The sequence below is a fragment of the Urocampus carinirostris genome, chromosome 5 (genome assembly GCF_059441175.1).
Source record: "Urocampus carinirostris isolate Australia breed hairy pipefish chromosome 5, RoL_Ucar_1.0, whole genome shotgun sequence".
Taxonomy (NCBI): Eukaryota; Metazoa; Chordata; class Actinopteri; order Syngnathiformes; family Syngnathidae; genus Urocampus; species Urocampus carinirostris.
The window spans coordinates 34,982,501-35,001,901 of NC_142353.1; the positions used below are offsets into that span (position 1 = coordinate 34,982,501).

At 41.9% G+C, this 19,401-nt stretch overlaps 1 protein-coding gene across 1 annotated transcript in view; it reads left to right on the forward strand.

Annotated features, from left to right (window-relative positions):
• npffr2a (neuropeptide FF receptor 2a) overlaps window positions 1-16,547 on the forward strand; it is a 42,720-nt gene extending 26,173 nt beyond the window's left edge. The window contains exons 3-4 of the mRNA XM_088336582.1: window positions 7,135-7,234; window positions 15,086-16,547. Coding sequence (XP_088192708.1) covers window positions 7,135-7,234; window positions 15,086-15,938 — 953 coding nt within the window. The 3' untranslated portion in view covers window positions 15,939-16,547. The remainder of the gene's footprint in view (window positions 1-7,134; window positions 7,235-15,085) is intronic.
• The last annotated feature ends 2,854 nt before the right edge of the window (window positions 16,548-19,401 follow it).

Sequence of the window (19,401 nt, forward strand, 5' to 3'; positions counted from 1 at the left end):
CTGAAGTAGTGTCCTAAATGGGGTATTTTGAGGTCAAGTCGAAGTAGAACAAAGTTGAGTAAAGTTAGTAGAGTTTGTCGAGGAACCGGCTTCTTCGGCTCGGCTCACTAATAGGAACCGGCTCCTTCGGGTCCTAAACGGCTCTTCAGGTGTTTTTTGCTTCTTTATCCCAACATGACCAAATATTATGTAAAATTATGCACAATATGACTCAAAGGAAAGGGGGAATAGAACAAAAAAGAAAAAAATACCAAAATGAAAAAGTAGTGAAAAGCTAAGAAAAAAGAAACAAAAGGAAGAGAAAAAAAGAAAGAAGAATTTAGAAAAAAAAACAGGAAAAAGAAAAGAAGGAAATGTAGGAAAAAAGTAAATAGAGAACAAAAAGAAAAAAATAACAGCTCGGAAAAAATAAACACAATGAGATTTTTTTAAAGGAATTAAAAAAAATTTGAAAAAAAACATGGAAAAAAGAAGAACGAAATGACTTCCCAAAGCACTTTACAATGTAATAATAATAATAATAATGCATTTTATTTAAAAGCGCCTTTCAGGCCACCCAAGGACACTGTACAAACAATGAAAAAATACAATTTAAAAAGTTGTAAACGAAATAATAAATAAAAACAGGACATAAAATCATAAAAAACAAAGGAAATGGAGAAGCTATGTGTTGTAGGCAGTCCTGAACAGGTGTGTTTTTAGACGGGACTTAAAAGTGGAGAGAGATGTGCAGTATTGGAGGTCCGGAGGTAGATTATTCCAAAGCTTGGGAGCAGCGCAACTGAAGGCTCTGGCTCCCATGGTGCTCAGGTGGGCAGGGGGCACTGACAGTCGGAGGGAGGACGAGGATCTGAGGGAGCGAGTGGGGACGTGCACCTGGAGAAGGTCGGACAGGTAAGGAGGAGCCAGGTTGTGGATGGCCATATATGTATATAGGATGAGTTTGTAGCTGATGCGATGCTGAACAGGAAGCCAGTGTAGCTGTTGGAGAACGGGGGTGATGTGCTGCTGGGAAGATGTTTTTGTGATGATGCGAGCAGAGGCGTTTTGAACCAGCTGAATTTTATGGAGGGACTTTTGAGGAAGGCCGAAGAGGAGAGCATTGCAGTAGTCAAGGCGGGATGTGACGAGACTGTGGACGAGAATAGCAGTGGTGCGGGGGGTGAGGGAAGGGCGGAGTCTGGTAATATTGCGGAGGTGGAAGTAAGCAGTGCGGGTGATGGTGTTGATATGTGAGTGGAAGGTAAGCATGCTATCCAGGATGACACCCAGACTCTTGACCTGGGGGGAGGGGGACACTAAGGAGCTGTCGATGTTGAGAGAGAAGTTGTTTACTTTGGATAAAGTGGATTTGGTGCCAAGAAGGAGGAATTCAGTTTTATTGGCATTTAATTTAAGAAAGTTTGTTGTGAACCATGTTTTGAGTTCGGAAAGGCAAGAGGTGAGGGAGGGAGGTGGGAGTATGGAGTTTGGTTTGCAGGAGAGGTAGAGTTGGGTGTCATCAGCAAAGCAGTGAAATTGGATATTAAATTTGCGGAGGATATGACCAAGAGGCAAGAGGTAGATGATGAAGAGAAGAGGACCTAAGACAGATCCCTGGGGTACACCTGTGGTGACTAGGGAGGGCTTTGAGGTGAAAGATTTCAGCTGGACAAACTGAGTGCGGCCAGTGAGATAGGAATGGAACCAGCTGAGGGGCGTATGAGTGAGACCAATGGAGGAGAGTCTATTGAGGAGGATAGGGTGAGAGATTGTGTCGAAGGCGGCGCTCAAGTCTAGGAGGATGAGGATGGAGACCAAACCGGAGTCAGATGCTATGAGGAGATCATTTACAATACGGATTAGGGCAGTCTCTGTGCTGTGGCGGGGGCGGAAACCAGACTGAAAGGGCTCATAGAGAGAGTGGAGGGACAGGTGCGAGTGGAGTTGAGCAGCAACAGTTTTTTCAAGGATTTTTGAAATAAATGGAAGGTTGGAGATGGGGCGAAGGTTGTCAAAGTTGTTGGGGTCGGCACCATGTTTTTTCAGCGTAGGGGTAACAGCAGCGGTTTTGAAAAGTGATGGGACGATACCAGAAGAGAGTGAGGAGTGGATAATGGCAGATATGAGAGGAAGCAGAGAAGGGAGGCAGGATTTAACAAGGGATGAAGGGAGGGGATCAAGCTGGCAAGTGGTGGGCTTGGATTTGAGTATGAGGTTGGATAATTCAGCAGTCGTGGGTGGAGCAAAACTGGAGAAGAAGTGACAAGCAGAAGGAAATTCAGATGGGGAGGGAGCAGACAGGTTTTGATGGAGTTGGTGGTGAATCTTAAGGATTTTGTGATTGAAGTACTCCATTATGGAGTTGCAGGTTGCTGTGGAGTACAGGTGGAGGGGGAGAGAATTTGGTGGCTGGAGGATTTTGTTCATGACAGAGAAGAGAGTTCTTGAATTTCCTTCGTTGGAAAGGATGAGGCCGGAATAGTAGCTGGATTTGGTTTGTGTAATTTGGTCCTTGTATTTAGCAGTATGGGTAGTGTACATGTCCTTATGGATGGTGAGGCCGGTTTTCTTATAAAGTCGCTCAAGTTGGCGGTTCTTTGATTTCAATGACCGAAGAGCGGGTGTAAACCAGGGGGCAGATGTGGAGAATGAGGCAGTCCTGGTTTTCAGGGGGGCAATAGAATTTAGAATATTTGTGAGGCAGGTATTGTAGTGAGAGGTGAGCTCATCCGGGCTTGAAAGAGCTTCTGGGGGTGGGGAACGGTCAATAATGGAGCAGAGGGTGTCAATGTTGATATTTTTGGTATTACGAAAAGAAATGAGACGGGAGGTTTTGACAGTAGAGAGACAGAGTACGGTGTTAAAAGTGAGGAGGACATGATCAGATTCAGGAAAGACGTTGGAAGTGGGCATGGAAGTAGAGAGGCCGGAGCAGCAGACCAGGTCCAATGTGTGGCCTTTAATGTGGGTGGGGAAATCAATAAGGCTGTGTATCCCGAGACTCTCCAGGCAGGATGTGAAGTCTCTGGTGAGTGGCAGGTTGGGATTGTCCATGTGAATATTGAAATCTCCCAATAAAATTAAATTAGGCGAGAGAGTGGATAAATGTGAAATTAAGCTGGAGAATTCATTGATAAAATCACTATGTGGCTTTGGGGGGCGATAAATTGAAGCAATGATGGTTGGCGTGGGTCCTGGGAGCTTAATCACCAGACACTCAAAGGAAGTCAATGCAGTGACAGGTACAGGCAAGACTTTCCACTTCTCACGGTGAATTACCGCGAGACCTCCTCCACGGCCGTTGCCACGGGGACGGCAGATGTAAACAAAGCTGGGGGGGGTGGAGTCATTTAGAGCAGCGAAGTCATTTGTTTGTTGCCAAGTTTCTGTTAAAACGAGGAAGTCGAGTTTTCGTTCGGCAAGGACGTCTTGGATTAGGTGGCCCTTGTTCGTGAGTGAGCGGACGTTCAGCAATCCAAAGTTTACGGCGGATGTGTCATGTTTGACGGCGGCAGTGCTGTTAGCCGACCTAGCTAGGCGGGCTAATGCATGGCAGTTAGCCCTACGGCTGCAGTTTAAGGGAGGGCGTCGAGAAGTGGACCAGGTTGAGGTGATTGAGCCGGGGTTTCTATACTCGACGTGCCTGCGCGATCCGCGGTGAATGTAGCTCCACATGTGCTCCACATTTCCCAATAGCGGCCTTGCATTGCAGCCATGTAAGACGCTAACCTGCTTATTGGGGGTATTAGGGGTTCAGTGTCTTACCCAAGGACACTTCGACATGTAACACAGACGAGACGGGATTCGACGAGCGTTCTACCTCCTGAGCTACAGCCTTTGTGTTACATTCAAATCATTTCCCATTATATCAAGTGAATCTTGTTGCCGACATTGTTCTTCCACTAAAAAATGTGATTAAGTACAGTTCTACATCTTACAACCGACTCAATAAGCCCCCAAAAATGTTAATATTATGCGACAAAATATATCAGGAAATAAAAATAAAATGGATATCTTGTGAAAGAATTGTAAGAACAAACGACGTTTGTAGGCCATACAACCTTTGCAATAGTCGATCAAAAGAGAAAAATAGTTTTGCATTGCCGGAAACTCTGCAAAATGCAACTTGATGTCAAATTTTGGACAATGAATTATCTTGCCACACTTGGGATTATGGTGGCTCACTGTTGTTTCAAGCGTTGCCCACCGACTTTGTGTGAACGCTCGGACCCCTGGAAAATTACAGGGAACATTGAAAAGAAGGGATCTGTAATGACTCATCGACACAGCATAGGAAAAACCCAAATTCGACCATAGCTATCAATGTGAACCAATGTTTTATAAACACTCCCACAATAATGGGATTAAAGTACCGTATTTTCCGCACTATAGGGCGCACCGGGTTATAGGGCGCACCCCGAAAAAATGTCACTTAAATGCGTCATTTCAAATATCATTCGGAAGGTTAAAGTCTTGGGATTCAAGAAATGCCAACCATTCCTTAGTTTCTATTTTCTTTTTCGCTCGCAACTTTACTGTGCATATGACAATAAACACTTAGAATTGAGTTTAATTTAAAAATAAACACTCCATTCCATCCATCATCTGCACCGCTTATCACAGAAACATCGAGTTCAGTCTGAAACAAGATACAGGGATAATATATATATATAGCCAGAGTAGCTCACCGAAGTCATTGTGTTCATAATAATGTGCAGCCGTGGTCCTCTTATATCCGTGAGTTTAGTAAATCCGGGAGAATAAAATATTTACAAATACAAAATAGTAAAAAATGCTTTCTGTATGCCGTCAGCCACGTGCTATACGCATTCATCTTTTTCGGCCAATTGCAGGCTTTGTTTTGCCGTTCAAGCCAATGCCAGCCTGTAAATGATAAAAAGGATCCGCCCCTTGACCTCCGAACAACTTTAGCCAATAGTGATGGATTCAAATGATGATTGACACATTGGTCAGCCAATGAAACGCGGGTAAATAAATCCCAGCATACACCGCGGACTACTTGGCGTTCGGGGGAAAATCTAGTCGGCGGCTGCTTGCTTTAGTAGCAAGACTTAATATTGATCCATATATAAGGCGCACTGTATTATAAGACGCATGGTCAGCTTTTGAAAAAAATAAAGGCTCTTAGGTGCGCCTTATAGTGCGGAAAATACGGTAATACGATGTATCTGTACGCTCCTGTCCAACAACTCCTTTGAACTAGCAAACTTTAAAAACTTTTGATATTGAACGTCTTCTGGTGCATAACACACTCGATTTAAAAGGGCATCACCGAAGTAATAAAACACAGAATCAATTAAGACGAAATAATTGGCGAATTTAGTTTTGCCTGGCGGATATATTTTCTTCGAGATGAACTACTGTAAATACTCAGAAAGATGGTATTTATTAATAAAACCATTGTTAGGTTTTAAATATTAAAACGTAGCGTTTACCAAATTGTTCGAATGAGTTATCTGACTCCATTAACCAAACACAACCTAGCAATGCGCGAAAAGATGGACAAGAAAAGCTGAGATTTTCAAACGGGGGCAGATTTAATTTCTTAAATAATTTAACTAAGTGAACTCCATCGAATTAGCCGAATTAGTGTCGCTAGAGTCTCTGTCAAGCCTTCTCTCTCGATTCTCCTTCTCAATCTTCTGAAGTTCTTCTCTCGACCCACGTCTCTCCGCCAGCTGGTGTGCCGGCTCCTCCCATGGGTGTGTCAGGAAAGCTCCATCATCTCCATCGTCACGATGTCTGTCCTTGTGCGTCTGGCCTTCTCCGTCAGAGTCCTGTTTTCAAAATTCCCCATTCTCCTAACAATGCGCGCTCGTTTCTTGATGGAAAAATGAACAAGGGACCGGCATTTCCACGCGGGGGCAGATTTAATTTCTTAAACAATTCAACTAAGTGAACTCCATCAAATTAGCTGAATTAGCGTCGCTCGAGTCTTTGTCAAGCCTCCTCTTTCGATCTTCTGCCTTTCCTTCTCTGCCCACGTTTTCTCCGCAAGCTGGTGTGCCGGCTCCTCCCATGGGCGTGCCAATGAAAGCCCCCAAGTGGGGTCCACCCCCTCGCCTCGATGTCTGAAAAACTTATAACAGCAGAGCGCTTATCAAAACAACTTCTCCACACAATGCCTGCCTTCCTGCGTCAGAGTTCTGTTATCAACAGAACTAAACAAAACATTCGGCATTCGGATCAGCGTGACCTGTAGCTCACTCGGTGAAACTCTTCATTGCACTCGATAAATGTAACTTGTATTTAATCGTATTAAAATCCTTTATAGTAAAATGTATAAAATCCTTTTCCATCAACAAAGCAACAAACAAATGACCAATAAACAATTGACATCCCAAACTAGGATACACAAAAAACAAACCTCGTAAACCAGCCCAAAACTGAAACAGTTGATGATGATAAGAATGATGTCCCGACACAGTATGCTGTCCAACCAGTCCTTATATTGGGTCGGCGTAATCACAACTAGGTGTGGAGAGATAAGGCTCAGGTAAGTCTTTCAACAACTTAAACTGTTCAGAGGGACCTTACCTACACGTACATGAATGAAAAATACCTTCCAAGGGTGAAACAACCATAAATGTTGGAAAAATGGAAAAAGAGCAGCTTGCTGTTTTCCACTGTGCTGCCACAAAAAAAGAATGAGTTGCACAATATTCATAGCAAAAAGTAGTGGTTTGTAGTCCGGAATTTACGATAAAAAGTATTTGGGACCGGGCAGCACGGCGGGGCAGTGGTTAGCGCTTGTGCGGCACAGTTCAAATCGTGGGTTCAAATCCAGCTCCAGACTTCCTGTGCGGAGTTTGCATGTTCTCCCCCTGCTTGCGTGGGTTTCCTCCGGGCACTCTGGTATCCTCCCACATTCCAAAAACATGCATGTCGGGTTAATTGTCCGGTCCAAATTGTCCCTAGGTGTGAATGAGCGAGTGAATTGTCTGTCCCCGTGTGCCCTGCGATTGGCTGGCAACCAGTTCAGGGTGTCCCCTGCCCACTGCCCGGAGATGGCTGGGATGGGCTCCAGCCCCCCCGCGACCCTAATGAGGATAAGCGGTACGGCTAATGAGAATGAGATGAGTATTTGGGACCTAAAAAGAGAATGAGATGTCTTGTCCTTTGTGTCCACAGGGTGGCCTTTTGGAAGCCTGGTGTGCAAAATGAGCGGCATGGTGCAAGGTATCTCCGTGTCGGCATCCGTCTTCACCCTGGTGGCCATCGCCGTGGACAGGTATCGATGCACTTTCATTGAAACATATATTTGTTTTCCTCTTACTTTACATAGAATTTCAACTTATTTTTACGCTTTTTGTAATATAATTTTTGTTGTGTTTTTTTCTCTTTTTTAACACACAACAAACAAAGAACGAAGAAGGGGGGATTAAAAAAAGAAAAAGAAAAACAAAGCAAAAACAAAAATTAAACCCAAAACAAAAACAACAAAAACAACAAAAACAACAAAATCAACAAAATCAACAAAAACAACAAAAACAACAAAAACAACTAAAACAACTAAAACAACAATACAACAAAAATAACAAAAACAACATAAAAGACTAAAACAACTAAAATAACTAAAACAACAAAATCAACTAAAACAGCTAAAATAACTAAACCAACTAAAACAAAAAACAAAAAACAAAACCGGAAAACCGGAAAACCAGAAGACCGGAAAACTGGAAAACCGGAAAACCGGAAAACCGGAAAACCGGAAAAAACAAAAAAACGAAAAACACAAAACACAAAACGGAAAACACAGAAAACGGAAAACACGAAAAATAGAAAACATGGTAAATAAACGGCACGCCAGCTTGGGAAAAAGGCGTGGGCCGGAGGGACAAAGGAAGCTCGGAGAAGTTTGTCCCTAAACACGAAAAACACGAAAAACACGAAAAACACAAAAAACACGAAAACATTAAAAACACAAAAACACGAAAAACAGAAAACAGAAAAACAGAAAACAGAAAACACAAAAACACAAAAACACAAAAACACAAAAACATGAAAAACACGAAAAACACAAAAACAGAAAACAGAAGACAGAAGACAGAAGACAGAAGACAGAAAACAGAACAGAAAAGAAAACAAAACAAAAACAACATTGCAGTGTCTTCCATTTTCAATGTATTCTACAAAGTTCAGTCTTCATTGTCGGTTAGCGCTCTCCTTACTTCCATTTTATGCTTTTACAATAAATTCTCAGCTCACGTTTGACCCTCTGCTTTGTTTTTCCTGTCCCATACACGCCCCCACCCCACATGCTGCCTACCATTTGCTACTGCTCGCACACAATCAGGGTTACTTTAAAGTTTCTGGTTACCCATTGAAAAAATGTAATCCGAATACTGTAATATTGAATTACTGTAACTTGATTACTTTCAAGTACTTTTGGATGACTCCAATCCCAAATTTGCTAATAAAACACAAAATAAACTTAATATATACTCAATAAAATGACATGAACAATGTAACCTTCGAAAAGAATGAGAGAAAACCATAGTCAGGTATTTGATTGTAGTCTTATAAAAAGTGCTCTAATTTTACCACGTAATACAAACTATACAAAGCAAAAAAACAACAACTGGATTTTGAAGTACAATTAACGTCAACAAACAAACAAAAAACAATCATGCACATTTACTAAATGTCCCTGAACGCATCACTAGCTGCCCAATAGCGGGAAAATGATGAGAGTCTCCTGGTTGATATGACAACCCCCTCCCATAAAACAACGGAGAGACGAATTAAAGTAAATATACATTATAGAAAAAATATAACTGCAAGCCTATTACACGATTTCTACTTGATGTCTATACACCTCACCATTTAATTCTATTTCTTTTTTTTCTGATTTTTTGTTGTTGTTTCTTTGGTTTGTTATGTCAGTGGTATATATTTTTTGCTTGTGTGTGAAAATTAAAACGTTATTAAAAAAATACAATCATTGTGCAAGGTAATCAAGTAGCACACATCACCCGGACATCACCCGAAAGAAAAGACAAATAAAGAGAGAAAAAAAGAGATAAATAAAGACATAAAGAGCGAGAGAGAGAGAAAGCGAGCACATTAAAGATATAACAAGAGATCAAAAAGAGAGAGAGAAAGACAAAGAGAAATAGAGACAGAAAAACAAAGAGAAATAGAAAGAGAGACAGAGACAGCGACAATAACAGAGACAGAGACAGAGACAGAAAGAAAAAGAGAAAGACAAAGAAAAAGTAAAAGACAAAGGCAAAGAAAAAGAGAAAGACAAAGACAAAGAAACAGAGAAAGAGAAAGAAAGAGAAAGACAAAGACAAAGACAAAGACAAAGACAAAGACAAAGACAAAGAGAAAGACAAAGAGAAAGACAAAGGGGAAAAACAAAGAGAAAGACAAGGAGAAAGAGAAAAGGGAATGGGAGAAAAGGAAAGATAAACATTAAGACAAAGAGAAATAGAAAGAGAGACAGAGACAAAAACAGAAACAGAGACAGAGACAGAGACAGAAAGAAAAAGAGAGAGACAAAGACAAAGTCAAAGACAAAGACAAAGAGAAAGACAAAGAGAAAGACAAAGGGGAAAAACAAAGAGAAAGACAAGGAGAAAGAGAAAAGGGAATGGGAGAAAAGGAAAGATAAACATTAAGACAAAGAGAAATAGAAAGAGAGACAGAGACAAAAACAGAAACAGAGACAGAGACAGAGACAGAAAGAAAAAGAGAGAGACAAAGACAAAGTCAAAGAGAAAGAGAAAGAGAAAGAGAAAGAGAAAGAGAAAGGGAAAAACAAAGAGAAAGACAAGGAGCAAGAGAAAAAGGAATAGGATATAAGGAAAGAGAAACAGAAAGAGTAAGAGAGAAAGAGTCTAAGAAAAAAAGCAGCAGAGAGAAATAGAAAAAGAGAGAGAGACTAAACAAGAGAAGGAAGAAGGATTGAGAGAGATGAATAGAAAAAGATAGAGGGACTAAAAAAGAGAAAAAAAGCGGGAAGAGAGAGCGGGCGAGAGAAAGAGAGAGAAAGAATGAAAAAAAACAAAAAAAAAAACAAAGAAAACAAGAAGACAGGGAGAAGAGAAAAGAGAGGAGAGGGAGATCCATAGCCTTGTCGCACCAAACAACAGCAGATTTGACGTGAATCTAGCTAGGCGCTCACTTGCAGGCTAAACAAAAAAAAAACGTAAAAAAAAAAAAAAAAAATGGCCGCCGGTGTTGCCAACGTGTCAGGGGCAGGGGCTCGGCCGTGTCTCTTGTCATCCCGTCCACGACTTGCCCTGCCTGCGGAAAGGACACCGAAGTTCAGGGGAAGTCGTCTCGCATTTTTGTCAGACGTGACAAGATTGAGATGGAGTCTGCTCGACTTCCCCATCCACTTTTGAGGGCGGTGTTGGGAATTCAATTTCAAAAAAAAATTTTCACACAGGGGCAGATTTAATTTCTTAAACTAAGTGAACTCCATCGAATTAGCCGGATTAGCCGAATTAGTGTCGCTCGAGTCTCCGTCAAGCCTCTTCTCGTTTCTCCCTCGATCTTTTCAAAGTTCTTCCTCTCCCCACGTTTTTTCCACTGGTGTGCCGGCTCCTCCCATGTGCGGGCCAGAGAAAAGCCCCCACGTGGCGCTACCATCTCGGAGAAGAGCGGCGTGATGTCTGTCCTTGTGCGTCTGGCCTTCTGCATCAGAGTACTGCTATCAACAGAACTAAACAAAACGTTCGCATTCGTGAAAATCTTCATTGCACTCGATAAATGTCATTTGTATTTGATTGTACAAAATCCCTTATAGTCAACTGTATAAAATCCTTCAGTGCCTCCCCCTAAAATGGATTCATATCATGTATTTAAATGTCTTCTAAATTCTTATTAAGGTTTAATAACACTCATTACTCGGGCCTAAATATAAGCTACCTGCCGAGACAAACGCCTTCTGCCTTTTTCGTTGAACATTGTGCCGCCGAGATAATTTGCGGTCGGCGTGCCGGAATTGTGAACTTGACATCTTTTTGGACATACGGACCCGCTCGGACAGACCGTGCAAAAGACAGCCGACCTCTCTCCGGGAAAAGTCAAACTTCTGACTGAAAAGCTTTTTCGGGTGAATTGCTCAGCCAACGTTCCGGATGGAGTTTGAATGAACTCGAAAATGATGTTTAAAAAAGATGTTGATTATTCTGTTGCTTTGTACAAAAGAAGAACCCGAACTTGATGGATTAGGTTTATAATTATTCGGAAAACTGATAACACACTGAAACTGCAGTTTCAAATATATATATATATATATATATATATATATATATATATATACACATTTTGTGGTTGACGGTGTCAAATTAAGTGTGCATTTTACTTATATCTTGTTCTTCTCTTTCTTTCGTTCTTTTTTTCTTTCTTTCTTTCTCTCTTTCTCTCTCTCTCTTTTCTTCTGTTCTCCTGTCTTTCTCTCCCTCTTTGTTTCCCTCTTTCACCATCTCTCTTGCTTTCTTTCTCTCTTTTTCCCCTCCTTCTCTCTCTTGCTTTATTTCTCTCTCTCTTTCTCTCTCCCCCTCTCTCTCTCTCTCTCTCTCTCTTTATCTCTCTATCTCTTTCTTATGTTTCCCATTCTTTCTCTCCCTCTCTGTTTGTTCTCTGTCTGTCTGTTCCTTTCTCTCCTTTTTCCCATCCTTTTCTCTCTCTCTCTCTCTCTCTCTCTCTCTCTCTCTCTCTCTCTCTCTCTCTCTCTCTCTCTCTCTCACTGTCTCCCTCCTTATTTCTTTCTTTTGCTTTCTTTCTCTGTCTTTCTCTCTCTTTCTTTTGTTGTCCTTTCTTTCTCTCCCAATCTCTTTCCCTCTTTCACTCTCTCTCTCTCTTGCGTTCTTTCTCTTTATTTTCCTCTTCTTCTTTCTTTTGCTTTATTTCTCTCTCTCTCCCTCTCTCTTTCCATCTTTCATTCTATCTCTTGCTTCCTTTCTTTCTTTTTTCCTCTCCTTCTCTCTCTTGCTTTAATTCTCTCCCCCCTCCCCTCTCTCTCTCTCTCTCTCTCTCTCTCTCTCACTTTTTCCTCCTTTCTCTTTCTGTCTCTATCTCTCTATTATCTCTGTTTCTCTTGCTCTTTCTTTCTTTCTTTCTTTCTTTCTTTTTCATTTTTTCTTTCTTTCTCTCTTTCTTTCTTTCTTTCTTTCTTTCTTTCTCTCTTTCTCTTTCTCTTTCTTTCTCTCTCTTTCTATTTGTCATTTTCATTCTCTCTCTCTCTTTCTTCTGTTCTCCTTTCTTTCCCTCCCTATCTCTTTCCCTCTTTCTCTCTCTCTCTTGCTTCTTTTTTCCTCTTCTTCTTTCTCTTGCTTTAATTCTCTCTCTCTCCCATCCCTCTCTCTCTCTCTCTCGCTCTTTCTTCCTTTCTCTTTCTGTTTCTATCCTTCAATTATTTCTCTTTCTCTTGCTATTTATTTATTTCTCTTTCTTTCTCTTTCTTTCTCTTTCTTTCTCTTTCTTTCTTTCTCTTTCTTTCTCTTTCTTTCTCTTTCTGTCTCTTTCTTTCTCTTTCTTTCTCTTTCTTTCTCTTTCTTTCTCTTTCTTTCTCTTTCTTGCTTTATTTCTCTCTCTTTCTCCCTCTCTCTTTCCCTCTTTCACTCTCTCTCTTGCTTCCTTTCTCTCTTTTTTCTTCTCCTTCTCTCTCTTGCTTTAATTCTCTCTCTCCCATCCCTCTCTCTCTCGCTCTTTCTCCCTTTCTCTTTCTGTTTCTATCCTTCTATTATCTCTCTTTCTCTTTCTATTTCTTTCTTTCTCTTTCTTTCTCTTTCTTTCTCTTTCTTTCTCTTTCTTTCTTTTTCTTTCTCTTCCTTTCTCTTTCTTTCTCTTTCTTTCTCTTTCTTTCTCTTTCTTTCTTTTTCTTTCTCTTTCTTTCTCTTTCTTTCTCTTTCTTTCTCTTTCTTTCTCTTTCTTTCTCTTTCTTTATCTTTCTTTCTCTTTCTTTCTCTTTCTTTCTCTCTCTCTCTCTTTCCTTCTCTTTCTCTCTCTTTCTCTCTCTCTCTTTCTATCTCTCCTTTTCTTTCTCTCTCTCATTTTGAAGCTATTATTTATGACAAAAATGACAATAAGAATGGGCTTCTGTAGTAACTGCGGGAGGGAGATGGATATTAGGTGGAACAGTATATCTAGAGTGATATATACCTCTCTCATAGATTTGAACTCATCATGTGCCATACAGTAAACTAAAAGGTGCTGAAGAATTAGCTTTTGTCTGGAGAGCGGTTTTGCCGGTTTTGGTGGATTTGGTCTATCTCCATTTTTTAAGATAGTTTTGCTTTGATTGCTTTTTGGGTCAAGGTTTCTGAACCCTGTCCTCTAGCCCTGACTGTTTGGACACCGTCCTTGGTCTGGTCATTTTCATTTCTTCTGCCATTGTCATCCTGGTTTTCAGGTCTTTTACATTTCATTCCCACCACCAGGCCAGGTTTTTTTGTTTCTGTTTCCTTTTTTACTTTTCGCCTTGCCTTTTCCATGTCCTGTTTTTGTTCCTGGTTTGGACTTGGTCACGTTTGGTTTTGTTGGGACATTTTGTAGTCAAATGTGTTTGTCACTTTGTACCTCCTTTTGTTAATAAATGCAATCCCTATTTTGGAGCACTCTTGCCTCCAGTTCCTGCTTCCCCCACATGGGTCCATCGCCTCCAAACCCTAACAGGATTACATTTGTTTTTCAATTTCAATCTCCAAACGTATCTACTTGCTTTGATTGGATTGTCGGAGAAGGCAGTTATTGTAAATTACTTGTGAGGTAAAAAAAAACCTTAATAATCAATAAAATATATGGTGTGGCTCTCTCTGAAAAATTAAAAACATATAATTTTGCTTTTCTGGTTCTTTGGGGGGCATCACAGCAGCGCGGTGGTTAGCGTGTGTGCGGCACAGTTCTGAGGTCATGGGTTCAAATCCAGCTGCCAACCTTCCTGTGTGGAGTTTGCATGTTCTACCTTTGCTTGTGTGGGTTTCCTCCCACATTCCAAAGACACGCATGTCAGGTTAATTGGCCGGTCCAAATTGTACCTAGGTGTGGATGAGCGAACGAATATTCTGTCCCTGTGTGCCCTGCCATTGGCTGGCAACCAGTTCAGGGTGTCCCCTGCCCACTTCCCGGAGATGGCTGGGATGGGCTCCAGCACCCCCGCGACCCTACTGAGGATAAGCGGTGCAGATAATGGATGGATGGTTCTTTGGGTCTGAAAGGTTCCCGGACTCCTGGTGTAAAGGGATAGTGTTAGCAGGTAGTCCTTTGACTTTGACACCCCTGTTAAAGACCCAATTTACCGTAAATTCCGGACAATAAGCCGCTACTTTTTTCCCTAACTTTCAACCCTGCGGCTTATTCAGTGATGCGGCCAATTTATGTCATTTTTCTAACGGCCGCCAGCGGCGCTCGAGTGTTGCTACCATTAACTGCCCTGTCACAGCCACCGTTTGGGATGAAAGCTATATGATTATTATTAAAGCTTTGAAAACTCTCTCGGTGAACCGTCTTTCTTTGTAAATATGTGTAACCATGTATAATTTGTATTTGCAACTGTATATTTTTGTAATGTATTTATTTTAGACACTTATTCTGATATGTTTTGCACGGGTGAACGAAAAATGAGGGGCGGAACAAACGCGGGGTGTCGAGTTTAAGTGGGGACCGCTAAAGGTGAGGGACAAAAGAAGAGGGAGTAAAAAGTTGAATAAAGAAAAAGGAGTTGCATGAGTAAATGTGTTAATCTGATATATTTTTCGCACCCTTATCTTTGGAATTATACAATTTTTTCCTTGGATTACTTTCAACGGGACCCGGACTCTGCAGGTCTGCATCAAACCTTAAGTACCGGTATCATTTTCCGTTCAATTTGCCGGCTGCGATTTTTGGACTGTGGACTTTAATGAAGGACATTTAGTTTCAATCGTGGGACTTGAAGTCGGGTGTGGGTTAATTTTGTGTTTGTGTTATATGTCTAAATGTGAGCGCATGCGGCTTATATACAGGTGCGGCTTGTGTATGTACAAGATCGGTTTTCCTCTTAAAATGTGGTGGGTGCGCTCTATAGTCCGGAATTTACGGTATGTTCTTTTTGATCAACCCCTCACCGGTTTCCATCTTTTGTCAGATTCCGCTGCATCGTCTACCCCTTCAAGCAGAAGTTGACCATCTCCACGGCGACCCTGATCATCGTGGTCATCTGGGTCCTGGCCGTCTCCATCATGTGCCCCTCGGGAGTGATGCTTCAGGTGACGCAGGAGCAAAGCATCCAGGTGCTGCTGGGCTACGACAACAAAACGGCTCCTTTTTACTGGTGCAGGGAGAACTGGCCCAATCAGGAGATGCGCAAGATCTACACCACCGTCTTGTTCGCTAACATCTACCTGGCCCCGCTGTCCCTCATCGTGGTCATGTACGCCCGTATCGGCATCACTCTCTTCAAGACGGCCGTGCCTACCGGAGGCAAGCCGGGCCACGACGGTCGCCACGGCGTCTCCAAGAAGAAGCAGAGGGTCATCAAGATGCTCCTGATCGTGGCTTTGCTTTTCATCCTGTCCTGGTTGCCACTCTGGACCCTCATGATGCTAAGCGACTACGCCAGGCTTACCGAGCAGCAGTACCGGGTGGTCAATATCTACGTGTATCCCTTCGCCCACTGGTTGGCTTTCTTCAACAGCAGCGTCAACCCTATCATCTACGGCTTCTTCAATGAGAACTTCAGGAGGGGCTTCCAGGTGGTCTTCAAGTTCAGTTTGTGCGCCGCCGACGGACAGCGGCGCAGGACTTACTCGCACCGTTTGCAGCCCAACTCGGTGCTGCCGGCCAATCACGGCAACACTTCCCTGGAGCCCATCTCGCTCAACAGCTTGGAGAAGACCGGTTCTAGGCGGGTACCGAGGGTTGCGGAACAGGACCTGGTCTTGGAGGATCTGGAGAAAGGATCTTGCAGTAGTGGCGGCGTCACCGCCGTGTCCATTTGAACTAACGATACGATCGGGCTTAGGGTATCATAGCCCGACCCGACCCGAGTATGACCGATCAACTCGATTTGCAGGACCGAGCCTGAAGCAAACCTGAAATTTTATATTTTATTCGTGAGGACTCAGGAGGAGGAGAGGGTATTTATGATAACAGATTAAAGCCTAAAGTTTAAAAATACTGTATTTTCCGCACTGTAAGGATTATATGTATAGTTTATCAATCGATATTTCTGATTAATATTGCAACGTATTCATAGAAACAGGAATCGAACCCGGAACGCGGCTGTGAGGTCGCCGACACTTCAGCACAAGACAACCAGTGGTACAGATGACATACAAAAAGGCATTCGAGCTTATCTCATTAGCACACTATTACTATTACTCCATTGCCAGAAACACTGATTTGCATAGTGTATTCTGATTGGCTAAACACTTTTTACCCGTGCGTCGATAACGTCTCGGTTCAATATGTATATGTACGTAAAAGAGCGTGTAGAGTATTTTGTTGAAAAAGGTTTTATTTTCTGTTTCCGTCTTTCGCAACATTATTGGCGCATGAAGAGGTGGAGAGACTGTTTAATGTTGATCATAATGCACTATGCAAATCTGTGTTTCTGACACTGTGAGTAAATATAGTGTTATTCCCTTTTGTCAACCGTACTGTTGCTCTAGTGATAAAGTCTCAACGGCCTCACCCTATATTCTGCGGTAGCCTATTTAAGCTGATTTTGTTTTTTTTTGGGTGCACCTTTTAACATAAAAAATACAGTACTCTTTTTTTCAGTGTCTGCAGAGGTCACATGAACCAACACTTTCCCATTATTTACTTATTTTTTTTTTAAAGACCTGACGGGAAATTTTAAGGTTGTTCGTCATTTCGACGGGTTGGAAATTGGGCAATAAACCAGAGCAGCAGTAAGTCCGTGAGAATATAGCATGAAACTTTAAAAGAGAAAGAGGCAGAGAGACAAAGTAGAACAATGACGGGTGGATAATGGAGGGATACATGAAGTAGTTTTTTAATTGACATTGCAAGAGTTTTAGTACAGTGATGAGGCGACTTTTGTCTTTTTTTGTGGTTAACTGTGTCAAATTAAGCGTACATTTTACTTATCTATTCTTATTTTTCTTTCTTTCTTTCTTTCTTTCTTTCTTTCTTTCTTTCTTTCCTTCTTTCTTTCTTTCTTTCTTTCTTTCTTTCTTTCCTTCTTTCTTTCTTTCTTTCTTTCTTTCTCTCTCTCTTTTTCTTCTGTTCTCCTTTCTTTCTCTCCCTCTCTGTTTCCCCCTTTCACCCTCTCTCTTGCTTTCTTTCTCTCTTTTTCCCTTCCTTCTCTCTCTTGCTTTATTCATCCCTCCCTCACTCTTTCTCTCTCTCTCTCTCTCTCTCTCTCTCTATCTCTTTTTCTTATGTTCCCCTCTCTATTTCCCTCTATCACCCTCTCTTTTTTTTCTCTCTTTTTCCCCTCCTTCTCTCTTGCTTTATTTCTCTCTCTCTCACTCCATCTTTCCCTCCCCCTCTCTCTCTTTCGCTTTTTTTTTCCTTCTCTCTCTTTCTCTTTCTTCTGTTCTTTTCTCTCTGCTTCCCTCTCTCTCTATCTCTCTTTCTTTCTTCCTTTCTCTATCCCTTTCTATCCCTCTCGTCTCTCTCTTTCTCTTCCTCTTTCTTTCTTTCTTTCTTTCTTGCTTTCTTGCTTTCTTTCTTTCTCTCTCTCTCTCTTTCTTTATTTCTTTCTTTCTCTGTTTCTTTCTCTCTTTCTTTCTTTCTTTCTTTCTGTCTTTCTGTCTTTCTCTTTTACTCTCTCTCTCTTTCTCCCATTTCTCTCTCCATTTTTCTCCTTCTCTCTCTCTCTTTATCTCTCTTTCTATCCCTCCTTTTCTTTCTCCCCCCTTTATTTTGAAGCTATTATTTATGACAAAAATGACAGTAAGAATGGGCTTCTGCAGTAACTGCGGGAGGGAGACGGACATTAAGTGGAACAGTATATCTAGAGTGATATGGATGGTTTAGTACAGTGATGAGGCGACTTCTGTTTTTTTGTGGACCACGGTCTCTTGCACCCCAATCTACTCACAGCCACGAAACACCTCAAAGCACTGTGATCAATTCTTTTCTGTCACGCACCCCCTCGGAAGAAGAAATCCTCTCGTGATCGTATAATATTGGTGGGGACAAAACAACGATTGCTTGATTTTAGTGGTCACCTCAAGATGTGCCGGATGTAGGCCTTTCGGAACATTTTCTCTGATAAAATAACTAAAGCGTCAGAGTGATTGGGTTATAATGTCTTTAAGTGACAGCTTCTGTTATTCGGCTTCATGCCGTCCGCTGCCAATATTTACCATAACAAGCACACCGGTCTTTGCTCGTCTCCCTCTGTGGTCGCAGTGAAGTGCTGCGTACGCTTCGTCAAACTTCCTTGTCTTAGCTTTCCGGAGGAGACTTTTGTTACTCTCTTTACCTCATCTGTAGTGGCCTGTCTCCGCATCCGTGCTAACAGGGTTGGGTAGGGTTACTTTAACTGGATTACTTTCAATTACTTTTGGATGACTCCAATACCAAATATGCTAATAAAAGACAAAAGAAACTAAATATGAAGAAAATGATGACTCACAACACGCGGTAAGCTTTCTCTCCTGGCTTTGATCTCTCTGATCTCCGGCAAAACGAACATAAAATGCCACAGAAACAAAATGAAAATAAATCCGAACAGCTTGCCGACATCATTTTTGCCGTTCCGTGTATTCCGCCTGTACAAAATTTTGTCTTTTATTAGCATATTTGGTATTGGAGTAATCCAAAAGTAATCGAAAGTAATCCAGTTAAAGTAACCCTACCCAACCCTGCGTGCTAATTTTTTTTTTCATAGGGTCATTTGTGGGTCTGCTAAAATTCATGTCTACACTTTATAATCAATGCTTATACTAGTGCCTAATGCACTGCTAGGAGGCTTAATGTAAACAAAACCCTCTGCCAATGAGAACGCCACTGCCCTCTAGTGTCGTGGAGGTGCAACTGCACTTTATTCTTGGAATGTCAAAAAAAAAAAAGTTCCTTGAAGTCAAACGTGCCTGGGCCCCTCTTGACGGAATCGCGCGCCCCCTAGGGGGACCTCACCCTCTATTCGGAAATTGTTAGCGTAGCAACATCACATTAAGTTGAGAGATGATACTGGTTTCATTACGGTGTATTTTATACATAATGGCCTACACTACGGGCAGCACGGCGGCTGAGTGGTTGGCGCGTCTGCGGCACAGTTCTGAGGTCATGAGATCGAACATTCCTGTGTGGAGTTTGCATGTTCTCCCCGTGCTTGCGTGGGTTTCCTCCAGGCACTCGGGTTTCCTCCCACATTCCAAAAACATGCAAGTCAGGTTAATTGGATGGTCCAAATTGTCAGTATGAATGGTTGTCTGTCTCTGTGTGCCCCGCGATTGACTGGAAACCAGTTCAGGGTGTCCCCTG